We start from the raw sequence: 13,565 nt of genomic DNA on the forward strand, positions 1-13,565 counted from the left end.
GAAGACAGAGGGGGCGGGGCTTCAGCAATTCATGCTGGTCCCTATTGGTGGTCTAAGTCCACATACCAAATGTGGACTTGGTGGCATGCTGCAAACTGGAGTTATATCTGTTTTCAATCCCATGCTCATACGGGCGCTGGGGGTCCCTGATAACTTCATCAATTCATGCTCGTGCCTATTGGTGGTCTAAGTCCACATACCAGTTATCAGGGGGTCCCTGATAACTTCATCAATTCATGCTCGTGCCTATTGGTGGTCTAAGTCCACATACCAGTTATCAGGGGGTCCCTGATAACTTCATCAATTCATGCTCGTGCCTATTGGTGGTCTAAGTCCACATACCAAATGTGGACTTGGTGGCATGCTGCAAACTGGAGTTATAGCTGTTTAAAATCCCGTGCTCATCCCGTGCTCATACGGGCGCTGGGGGTCCCTGGACCCCTCTTTGATAACGTCATCAATTCATGCTCGTCCCTATTGGTGGTCTAAGTCCACATACCAAATTTGGACTTGGTGGCATGCTGCGAACTGGAGTTATAGCTGTTTAAAGCCGTGCTCAAACGGACAAACGGACAAACGGACAGACAGACATACGGACGGACACGGTCAAATGTAGAGCGGCTGGCACCGCTAAAAATACAGATCTACAAGCGAGTGCCGCGCTATGAGCTTGTATATCTGCTGTTTTTGCCGCACTGTGAGCTTGTAGATCTGACACATGTGCGTACCCGGATTGAATTGGTCAGTAAGTAAGTCTCGGACTGCAGCTTTAGGCCTATACATACGTGCACACAACACATCATTCTACCCATTCCCAGGCTTCCCCATGTTGACATGTACATATCTTGTTCAGGGAAAGATAAATGTGACATGCATGTTTCTCCATCTTCATTTTGCTGCGACTCACAGGACACTTGACATTACTGATGATTGATTTTCCAAGAAATACCTAATGTAATGTCATGTTTGTTTCTGCTTGTTTTTTGAGCTTTCAGGTGATAAACTCAACATAAAAAAATCTCTGTCTTTTGGAAATCTGTCTTTTCCCGGGGGAGAATTTCCAGCCAGACATGTCAAATTAATTTGCACTTTCCAATGCATCATGCATAATGCATAATGCATAATAATAACTCCAATTATAAAGCACTTAGCTAAACAAGGTTTAAGAAGTGCTTTAGATAAAACTGAAGAAATTGACTAAAATGTAATAACATCCAATATTAAAATTTGCTAATGGAAGGGACGGCAGGCTGGAGGGCAAACCACGGCCACGTCACTCTTAGACATAACCATAAACAAACCCGATACGCCCATAGGCAGGACCACGGCCACGTCACTTTGATTCAGACATAACCATAAACAAACCCGATATGCCAATATATAGGCATGACACTATGACTCAGACATAACCATAACCAAACCCGATATACACATATATAAGCATGTTACTATGACTTCGACATAACCATAAACAAACTCAATACGCTAATATATAGGCATGTCACTATGACTCAGACAAAATCATAAACAAACCCGATACGCCACTATAATGGGCATTTTAACTCATAGATGGGCAATCGGCATGCCAATACAGAGGGTATATGGGCCTAAACTAATGACATCAGGGATCTCCATGGGCATAAAAGGGACAAGGACTGACAGAGAGAGACACAGGTAGACTAGACTGGAGGAGCCAGCCCTATCGAAGGTCTTGAAGGGCGGATCCAAAGCCTTGTGCTCGGTACCAGCGCCGCTTCCTATTGCTTCACCAATCTATGTCCCCGCCCCCCCCCCCCCCCCCCCCCCTTTTTTTTTAAACAAAAAAAAAAGGCATGGGTTTCCGAGGCTACAGGTAGACAGACGAGATCTCCATAATTATATGGGCAGAAAAGAGACACAGGGTACAAAGCCCCCGACGCTATAACTATAGCGGCCGGAACCTCTACTTACAGTACTTATGCCTATCGCTCCTTTTCATGGAGCATAGGCCGTTGACTACAGGCCGGAACTTCTAGTTTTATAAAAAGATGAACACTTAAGAATGTAAGAATTTCTAATAAAATCAAATCAGCAACAAAACAAAAGAACCCCACCAGTGACAGTGACAAATAAAACATAGAGAGAATCAAAAAATACATTTTCATTTATGGGAACACCTTTCAATAAAGGTAAGTTATACACAGGTATTTGTCAAGCCTGAGCTGACTGAGGATTTCAGGCTGCACACAGGCTCCTAAGGGTTTAATGACTCAAAATAAATGTTGGGGCCAGGCCATGAAGTGCCTTAAAAGCATTCAGTATAATGTTCAAATCAACCCTAAAACAGACAAGACAACCAGCGTAGGGAATTAAAAGAGCAGTAATGCGTTCTCTTCTCCTGGTTTTAGCTTAAAGCCAATAAGCATCAGTGCTCTGCACAATATGGAGCCTATTAAGTGTTTTGTTTTTTGTTTTTTTTTGCTTAAGGCATGTTAAAACACCATCGCAACAATCAAGGCACATTTTTGTTAACGTGGTTTTCCTTTTGGCAGGCCTTTGTGCCAGGAGGAGCCATCAGGCTCTACGACCAAGCCGGACCCCCCCCCCCCCCCCCCCCTATGATGAGAACCTAAGACATGCACTGTCTGTTCTGTTCTTTTGGGCAGAGTCCTGCTGTCTCTCTGGCACTCTCTCTGCACACGGACTACTGTACACTATCAAAGCACCATGACAGATGTCCTGGATATAACTGTGTGAGAGTCGACTCACACTTACATATGGCCCTTGTCCAGAAGCTAATTTTGGGCCCTGTTCAGGAGAAAGTACTAACCCTTTCTGAGTTCTGCATGGGACCCCAGAAATGAGAACGTAAACAAATGTTATCTAAAATACCGAAAATAGCCAATCTACAAGCTCACACAATGCGTCACAGCGCGTTTGAACAGTTAAAGGACGACTTCAGCCAATGTCAAACCCATCTTCATATAATTGGTCATGATAAGATATCTTTAAAAGTCTGTGTCATTTTGTTTTAGTTTTTTCTGTGTTCTCCTTTTTGTCAAATTTTTCTCCTTCTTTCCACTTTTTGCCCTCTTCTTTGTACCTTTTCATTTACTGTCAATGTACTTTTTTTGAGAGAGGGTTGGTTGGGAGGGTTTGTGTTTGTCTTGTGTGTTTGTTTGTTTTCTTTCAGAAAACTTGAAGGGTTTCTTTATCACCGTTTGTGAGACACAACACAGGCACTCCAACGCAGGTGACATGGTGGTGCCTGGCTCTCATCCTACCACTAACTAAATAGGTTTGTGTTGCTGGCAGCCTTTTATACTCAGCTGGAGCAATCTCCACCATGTCAAGGGGTAGTTTAACCAATATACAAAAACATACCAATACATAAATACATATCCTCCTATAATTCTACAAACCTCTGAAGCTCTGTAGTGCGTGGTGTCATGGAAAGCTGCCCCGTTCTCCTCAGTGACTGGAGCAATTGCTCTGAATTTGCACACAGCCATTGACCATTACCATCTGAACTTAACTGCGGAGCCCGTTTCTCAATTTCATCAAATCTCAGCGTATCATTAGCGCTTATGTGTCAAGCAATGGGAGATAACGTTGACAGGTTTCGCGCGAGAAACAAGCAGCAAGGTCTATGAAAACAATAACCCCACGTTTGCAACTACTTTCGCCTGCGCCCTTCACCGGGTATAGTCTAGTAACATTAACTCTCATAAAATATATTAAGACTCCATGAACTACACCACTAATGATTCTCATACTACGACATTATACCATATCCCTAGCAAGTCCAAATACACATTCAACCCCCCCTCCCCCCTGGCAAACAGAACAGCCCAACTTGGTACATGTTAAGCCTTCAATCATTACTTAGCATTACCCATATTGCACCGCTCACACATTTCACTTAGTCTCTATTGCACTCATTTATTACACAAATTGCACTTGCCAGATTATCACCAGACTTGTCTGTCTCCACCAATGGACTAGATAGCTGAGTGGCTAGCTCAGCTGGACAGGACACAACTCAGATGTTCAGTTAAATGTCAAATCAACAATAAAATCATGAATGTGCAAATTACGCAGTGCAAATACCAAAGTGACCATATGCTATGCAATCAATCAATCAATAAATAAAGGTTACAATGTACATGTGCAAATGACAAGTAACAGAGGACCTCTCTGTTACACTGTTTATCCTTTTCTGTAAGCTGTTACAATACTTCAATAAAAAATATGTTAAAATAAAAGTCTGTGGCTCTGTCTCTGTCACAGGAGGGCTGTGGACACTTCAGAAACCCGCCTACCAGAGACACCATCCTTAGGCAGGTTTTTATTTTATTTTTCAAACACGATTTTAATGTTTTTATTTAGATTTATAATAACGCAAAAACATTCCAGGGATAGAAAGCCAGCAGTTTCAATTAGCTTGGATTCCCCATCGATGATGTGAACTGTCCCGAGCCCTCCTCTGAGACACAGACGGGGTAAACAAAAATGTTACTATTATCATGACCATTAGTGAGGACTTATTACACGAAGATAGGTTGAAAATGGCTGAAGTTGTCCTTTAACTAAATAACATGTTAGTTGGGCTTCACAATATAACTGAGACCACAGACCCTCATTCTTTTCATATTGGTTAAATGAATTGCACCGTTCAATTCACTTTTAATTGAAAGAGTCACTTCCCTGTGGGAACATAGTGGAAACAATAAAGATTAGCGAAATTCAGCAGCATTAAGCAGATGGACAAAAAAAAAAAAAAGCGTTCATAGCTGTAATGTGTCTAATGAACGAGAAATGAAGAAACTAAAATCCTCTCGGTGCCAACACATAACAGTATTTACAAAGCTGCCTCTCAATTGGCAATTGGCCTTATCAACCTCTAATTCCCTCTCACGTTTCCCTTTGTCTTTACTAAGCCTTGTGCTGCTGCCCTTTTAACTGTTTCTTTTTCTTCTTTTTAATTATTATGTGTCAGTGGGAGACTCTGGGGTTCCAAAGGATTTGAGCTCTTCCATGGGTGCTGGGTAGCCTGGCATTGGCCAGACTGATAGCGTGGATTCTGGACTGATACCGGGGAGGAACGTGAGAGTGAATCCACGTTATCAGTCTCTGTAAAAGGCAGCAGAGTTATTTGGTGTGTTAATTATTGTCATTTTTTTTTATGAATCTGCTGCAATAGTAGGGTAAGCAATCATTATTGTAGAGTGTTTGTTCAGTAACAGGAGTACTGCATGTCTCTTCAGCTCTAAACAGAAAATACATTTTCAGGTGTGTTACACATTTTCAGCCAATCAGGAGAGAGTACCCATTTATCAGCTTAATTTTATAGTGTTCCAGTTCTGTCTGCTCATTTCTTTGTGTCATCACTTCCTATTTCACTTGTTAAATCTGTATCCTGTCTGAGTTCTCTATCCTGATTGGATAAAATTGGTATCCCAATCTGGAGAGACATGGAGACCCCTGTTACTGAACAAACACTCTATACCAATGATTACTATCAGAATATAGAGCTATTAACCACAATTTTAACCAAAAAAATATCACCCCTGTCCACAGGTTCCATGGTGAAGTTTAAACCCTGAGAAAAATCATCTCTGTTCAATAAATGTACAGGTATTGTTCTCAAGCCACACATGCCCCTAAAAAAGCTTTACAGTACCTTTTTCTTTGCTCTGTCTTTTCCTTCCTTTAGAACTTCATAATCCAGAATTTGGTCACCGAAATATAGAGGGTTTAAATGGTTAATAAAAAACAAACAAACACTAACAGCCATATTGGCATGACATTGGACTGTATGTTAGCCTAGTTCCTTTACAGGTGTTACCAATCATACTAATTGCATTTAGTGCAGCAGAGCATTTTGCAGTGAGCCGACATGCACAATAGCAGCACCCTAGCCTTGGCTCAAGACTATCATAGATGTATTTTATCGATTTTGACATTTTTTATATCTACGATAAGTTAAAGTCAGGCTCGATAAAACACGTCTTGATCCAAGGCTAGCAGCACCCTGACTCTGTTTGCCCAGAATGGAACGCAGCTTTAAATAGTATCATTGGTAACGCCAACAACAAGTAAAATACAGTCAAATCATATGCCGGTATGGCTCCTGTGCATAGAGCCTTTTATTTTTGGATGGGGGGGGGGGGTCAATTAAGTCCAGTGGTGGAAAAAGTACTCTATTTGTTTACTTAAGTAAAAGTATCAATACTGCAATGTAGAAGTACTCCATTACAAGTAAACGTCCGGAATTCAAAATTTATGTGAGTAAAAGTACAAAAATGTTGATATCAAAATGTACTGAAAGTACCAAAAGTAAAAGTACTAAAATATTTGTATGTACTGTAGATATACAAGCTCACAACGTGTTGCGATGCAACGCATTGTGAGCTTGTAGATCTGCTACTTTCAAATAGCCTAGGTATAAAATAGGGCTACGTTTTCAAATAGGGACTAAAGTTTTCAAATAATTGTAGTGGAGTAAAAGTACAATATATATAGAAGTAAAAGTATAGACAATTGGAAATACTCCAGTAAAGTAAAAAAGACCTCAAAATTGTACTTAAGTACAGTGCTTGAGTAAATGTACTTAGTTACTTTCCACTGCTGCAATTAAGTCAATTAAGGATATTTACTGTATTGGTTCAGCATGAGTGAAGTATCCGTCACTAGCCATCCATCACACTGAGTCAACTGTCTCTCTGCCTAACTGAACAAATGTTCACGTTGACTGTCAGCCTTTCCTGTGCTTGCTGGCAGACAAGTAATTATCTGCACTTGTTTTCCTACTCTCTCTCCTTTTCTCTCCTCTCTCTATATCATTCATCATCCATCATGTCTTCCTTTCTCACCTCTTCCTATTAAGCCATTCAAACCGGGAAATCATCTGTGTCATATTATATTCTAGCTACACATATATATATATATATATATAGCAACAAACATTTTTTTAGAAAACTCTTGGTTTAGAACAGTGGTTCTGAAAAATAGCAGATGTACAAGCTCACAGCGCGTCACTTCGTGCCGCGCTGCGAGCTTGTACATCTGCTATTTTTGAACATTTTTTGAAAAATCTTGAAAGTGTTTGAAAAGTTGTTGGATCGTTTTGACACAAATCTTCTCTTCTGGGGGGTCCCTGGCTAGCCCAAAACATTTTCAGATGGGGGGGGGGGCGTCCGCGGCCAAATACATATCATTTTGGGGGTCCTTGACGCGAAAGCTACTGACCCAGTGAGCCATAGTCGGCTATTAGACGTTCTTCTAAAAACTGGTCTAAAAGTGAACGTTTTTTCAATGGCTATAGACTTAGCCTATAGACATTGATTAGCTGTTTTTTTAAGCGTCTATGGACTCGTCTATATATAGCTGATGAAATGACGTCGTCTCAACGTCTAGGCTAAGCCTAGCCGTTGAAAAAACGTTCACTTTTAGACCAGTTATGACCCGGTTTTAGCCTAGCTGTTTAGATCTATTCTAGATGTCTATAATAGCCCGAAAAATGTTCAGTGGGCATTTGTAGAATCGGCCTCAGGTCTTAACGAGTTAAGTCTAGTTCTCTCTCTCTCTCTCTCTCTCTCTCTCTCTCTCTCTCTCTCTCTCTCTCTCCCTCCCTCTCTCTCTCTCTCCCCCCACCATGTCACTCAGTCTTTTAGGCTCGCTCGCTACACATTTCCAACGTTCCCGTATACGTGTCACCATTTTTCACCTCAGCATCCCCCCCGTTGGTAATAATGGAACTCATTGCGGTATTACTTTATTGATCCAGCCTAGTGGGGGGAACAGAATACGCAATGTCAGCCCTGACTTCTGGTTCCACGCTCTGTGTATGCAGTGAGTGGAGATCTCTTTAGGGCATTGTTGGTTCTCGAAGTGGGGTCCGGGAACCCCCAGGGGTCCTTGGAGGGGGGTACCAGGGGGTCCCCAGCAAATCACTTTAACCCCTTTATCCATATTTTACACTTTGGCTATTCAAAAATAGCAGATATACAAGCTCATAGCGCGGCACCAAGTGCACCGAATTTGTGAAAATTGTGTGCAAATCTTTGAATACATATTTTTAAAGCGAACATTTGTAACTCAAATCTTTGCTACTGGGGGTTCCTGGAACAACACCATTTGAGAAGGGGGTCCGCAGCCAAATACATATCATTTAGGGGGTCCTTGACATGAACAAGTTTGACAACCCCTGCTTTGGGGCCTACAGTATAGCTGGAGTCCATGTGGAACCAAATTCCATTACAAAAAAACTGTTCCACTCGAGCAGCTGTCACCAGAGTAAGTAACAGTAAACCTGATTCACTCATTGTGTAAACCAGTGTTTCTGACATTTTATTTATTATTTCAAGGACCCCCAGTTTGGTCTGCATTATAGGCCACGGACCCCCATAACTCTCAGTTAACTTACAGAGCTCCAAGGGTCCATTTGGTTCCTAACTATCAATCATTTAGCTGGGGACCCTCTGGGACATCCTCAAGAAAGGACCCCTGGGAGTGCCTGGACCAAACTTTGAGAAACACTGGTGTAATTCCTATAATATGGCAGCCTAGCACAAACTGGAAAACTAAAACCGGGCAATTTGTATTTTTTTCCTTTCTTTATGTATCCATTGTTGACTATATTACATCTATTAAACTACTAAACTATCTATTAAACTAGGAAATATAATGTTACCCCCTCTGTATGTGCATTTAAAATCATATATCATTCACGCTTGATACAAAAAGAAAAAGAAAAACACCGGAGGCCAATGTTATGCTAATTGTCGCTACACTGCTAACAAGTAGACCCCATGAGGGGGAAAACAGCAGAAGTTGCTGTTCGTCTTATCTAGTATATCGTTGCTGTCGGGCAGAAACCTTGTAAATAATCACCATATTTCAACTTTTATAATTATGTTTGTTTTGTAAATGATTGCCCTACTTCGTGTACACGAGAGTGCCCTACTAGGAGTAGCAGGAGTAGCGAAACTAGCCGATGTACCAGCTTGTAGATTGTCTAATTTGCCCTAATTTGAAATCATTTTGAAAGTGCAGTTGAGTGTATCTGTGGGTTTCATGAATATTTAACCAATGAAAAGTATTAACAAGACTTTGTGACTAAATAATAACTGCATTGGATACATTGGAACACAGGTTATTTTTTTTCTCCATTTCCTGAAAAGTAACAGTGTTGGACATACAAGCTTTCCTCCATCAACCACATCGGAGCAAACACAGACACATCAGACCACAGCTCACTCAGACAAACAGACAGATTGTGGAAGACTATTTCTGGGTATAGCCAACAACTCCCCTTAGCATTTTGTCACTCTCACACACACACACACACACACACACACACACACACACACACACACACACACGTATGCACACGCGCACGAGCACGCACGCACACAGACAAACACGGAAGGGACAAGTGAAAGAGAGACATCACACAAGTAGCCAGAGAGACACACACACAGGACAGAGAAAGCATTCGGCTAAACACGAAAAATCTCAAGCTGGCACAGTGACAGTTACAGGGTAACTGTGTGTGTGTGTGTGTGTGAGAGAGAGAGAGAGAGAGAGAGAGAGAGAGAGAGAGAGAGAGAGAGAGAGAGAGAGAGAGAGAGAGAGAGAGAGAGAGAGAGAGAGAGAGAGAGAGAGAGAGAGAGAGAGAGATACACAGTATATTACATATATACGTGTATATGTTTTATATGTTTTAAACTTTAGTCATTTATGTGACTCTGTCATCCACAGCCACTTAGGATGATTGAACAAGTGAGAGGAGTGTTGGTGTCTTGCTCTAGCCACATTAACCCTAGGTGTCAAATTTTCTTTACAAATGTTGTTTTTTTGTTGCCAAAATAGCTCTTAACACACCACATTATGATGTGCTGCGAGCTTGTAGATCAGCTAATTTTTATTCGCTGTATGAAAAAGTATACATGTGGGGGTCCAGCAGCCTGGGATCAATACCATTTTCGGGTTTCTGATTCGGTCGGAGCGGAAATAACCGGAAATAACCAGAGCTAACGACCAGAACCAGCGGCGCCGTGCATCTCCAAAATGATTCCCCTAGTTTAAAACTTGTTTAGTTTGGTATAATTGTTTGGTTTCTTTTGGTATAATAATGGTTTGGTATGTCCATTTTCTATTCTAACTCGTAGCGCGACTAGCAAGACAAAACTAATTGATTCGCATTATGTGGGGAACAAAAACTGTGCAACGCCAACCGGAACCACGATTCTTCTTTTCCTTTTATCGAAAAACCGGATCACACGGCTATAGTTTTAGAACGAATTACAGGCTTTCGTCCGAGGCGGAAAGTTTGGTGACGCGAGGAGGTTAGGGCTTCAGTAGTTAAAGGACACTTTGACAGGTCACATGGTAGCAGAGACTCGAACCTGGGATCGTTGTCACTGTACAGCTATACAGTACATTATGATTGCTGTTGGGGTGGAAACCTCATATGACCAAAGCTGTTACTTTTCAGAACTCAAATTCTATTCTGTAGTTTGACGAAGAAGGACATTAATGTACAATAAAACATAGAAAAGTTAAAACGTGAAGATGAGAGGTTTCTGCAACGACAGCATACGATACATACTGTACCGGATATATATATACAGTCGCTATAATGTACCATCCTAATTTATTTTAATTATCTTGTTTAATTAATCTTCCCTTCTTACTTCTTAGTTTGGCTCCAAAGCAAGAACAGCCAATTCCAATTTGGAGAGCTTCATCAAAGCCTGCACTGCAAGCACTGTCCCAATGTGTTGCTGCCATAACCCATTAAGACCGGGAACGCACCTGTGTAACCACTTAAAACCATTATTTTATACTTTGACCATTCAAAAATAGCAGATCTACAATCTTGTAGATCTGCTATTTTTGAAAAATCATGAAAATGTGTGCAAATCTTTGAATATATATTTTTGAAAGCGAGCATTTGTAACTCAAATCTTTGCTTCTGAGGGTCCCTGGAACAATTTTTTTCGAGATGGGGGTCCGTGGCCAAATACATATCATTTTGGGGGTCCTTGACAACTATGAAAAAGTTTGAGAACCACTGATAATTTTTTTTTTCTTTTTAACTGTTGGGATTTAGAAGACATTTGTAGAATCGGCTTGAGGTCTTAATGGGTTAAGAAGTATAATAATCATAATTACTTAAAAGTTTCATTTTACACAATATTAAAAACCATTTATATGACCGGATCCCCCACTGCACGCTTAAGTTTGCCCACAGTCAATACTCACTGACCTCCTCACATACACATCCACTGTACACAATCACACACACATGCACACCCACGCACACGCACACGCACACAGACACACACACACACGCACACGCACATCGGGCCACGCATGTGCACAGAGCCTCGGTTATCCCACTTAACATGCACACACTGTCTTCCTCACTTCTTGTATTATTTGACAAGCACAGATGCATTAATGCAGACACACACTGCACACACACGCACACACGCACACGGACACGCGCACACACACACACACACACGCACGCACGCACGCACGCACGCACGCACGCACGCACGCACGCACGCACGCACGCACGCACGCACGCACGCACGCACGCACGCACACACACACACACACACACGCACACACACGCACTCACCCTGACAGCTTTGCCATCTTGGAGAAACCGAACACGTCCATGTGTTGGTTCCAGTGCCTATGTGTCCAGACTCTCTCAGACTCTCCACGTCTGCATTCTAATCCCGCGTCCTAATAATTTCCTTCAGTATCTCAACAATCCAGAACCCAGACAGACCCCCCGGATTCACCCTGGATCCATATCGATGATGATGCACACAACAACTTGTGCCTTTATATGAAAAAAGAAGAATAAAACAAAAATATAAAAAAATAAAGATTCACACTTTTTTGGCTGGGTCAAAGGTTCTTATATGGGGAAAAAATGTCAAAACTCCTTGTTGTATCGACACGGCACAGTCAAAGCTGGTTCCCTCGCTTCTGAGTATGTTGTGCGCTTAGAGCGGGTGAGACAGAGAGAGAGAGAGAGAGAGAGAGAGAGAGAGAGCAAGAGAGAGAGAGACCTCCCTCCTCTCTGTCTCTCTCTGGGATGGGGGGGACTATAGCCGGTCCTCACTCCTCCTGCATGCCGTTGCCCCCTCCTCCCCTGTCCCCCCCACGAGCGTATATAGCACGTCCGGGCTGCGATGATGCCCCCGCTCTCTCCTCTCCTCCGCATCTCCAGCCGTGCTCTGCCGGAGATGTGTGTGTGCCCCCCGCGTCCCACAGAGAGCCCACTAACCACAGAGAGAGGCACGCCGGAGCGGAGCGCACGCCAGGGAGGGACGGAGGGGAGGGGAGGGAAGGAAAGGGGGGGGTGGAGTGGAGGGGGGGATTTGGATAGAGGAGGGAGGGAATGGCGTCGGATGACGGATGCAAGCCCTTTTTCTCTGCTGAATTGGAGCCGCAAGAGACCCCCACCCCACCACCACCCCCCCCCCCCACACACACCACTACCGCCCCGGGGTGCTGAGGAGAGAGAGACAGGACAGAGGGGATGCAGGGGGGGGGGGGGGCAGGAGAGAGGGGGGGGGGATAAAAAGATAAGAGGGAAGACAACAGTGAAAATGTGTAGAGACTAGAGAGTGTTGGATGCAGGGGAAGGGAAAAGCAACTGGCAGAGAGAACAAGGGAGAGAGGGGGGGGGGGGGGGGGGGGGTTCATTGGCTTAACGGACAGAGTAAAGCTGACTCTGCAGAAAGTGCATGTGCATGTGTGTCTCGCTAAGTGATGCACGAGCGATCACTCACGTGCACGTGCGGCCCCTCTCGCACGCCATCATCATTATGGTGATCTCACGTGACACAGTAGAGCTATTTCACCCCACGCCGCACACCGTTTTCCTGACACTTCCTGCTGAATTAGCGCCTATTGGCGCCGCGTCAAAGAGAACGCCTTGACGTGTCGGGGTTCAACTTGAGTAGCCTGGCTTTTTACGTGCACTGAAAGCCAGCGGTGTAAAGTAACTGAGTACATTTACTCAAGTACTGTACTTAAGTAAAATGTTTGGGTACTTTTACTTTACTGGAGTATTTCCAATTGTCTATACTTTTACTTCTACTCCACTACATCTCAGAAGCAAATATTGTACTTTTATTTTGATATAATTACAAAACATACATTGACCACTTCAGCCCTATGCATACTTGCATAGGGCTTGAGCTTGTAGATCAGCTATTTTCAAAGCATTTTCATACATTTGGAAACAAAATTAGTACTTTTACTTTCAGTACTTAAGTATATTTTAATGCGAGTACTTTATTACTTTTACTCAAGTACATTTTGAATACCGGACTTTTACTTGTAACAGAGTATTTCTACATTGCAGTATTGATACTTTTACTTAAGTACAAAATGTGAGTACTTTTTCCACCACTGACAAGCGAGTTGTGTGCTTTGTTTTGTGTGTGGAATTTGAATAACGACGACGGAGATCACGTCCTGCTCGAAATGACGCGGCGAAGCCACGTTTGCACGGCGTGTTGAGTTTACACGCTGCGCTCGTGACGGGC

At 42.8% G+C, this 13,565-nt stretch overlaps 1 protein-coding gene across 1 annotated transcript in view; it reads right to left on the reverse strand.

Moving 5' to 3' along the window:
• Positions 1-11,676, reverse strand: part of LOC311040609 (FERM and PDZ domain-containing protein 4-like) — a gene marked incomplete at its 5' end in the record, with an annotated part of 118,311 nt that extends 106,635 nt beyond the window's left edge. Inside the window, one exon of the mRNA XM_084050939.1 lies at positions 11,636-11,676. Within this exon, the coding sequence (XP_083907065.1) occupies positions 11,636-11,676 (41 nt within the window). The remainder of the gene's footprint in view (positions 1-11,635) is intronic.
• Positions 11,677-13,565: the final 1,889 nt, after the last annotated feature.

This window comes from Gymnoscopelus microlampas (assembly GCF_963454915.1).
Source record: "Gymnoscopelus microlampas genome assembly, chromosome: 24".
Classification (NCBI taxonomy): Eukaryota; Metazoa; Chordata; class Actinopteri; order Myctophiformes; family Myctophidae; genus Gymnoscopelus; species Gymnoscopelus microlampas.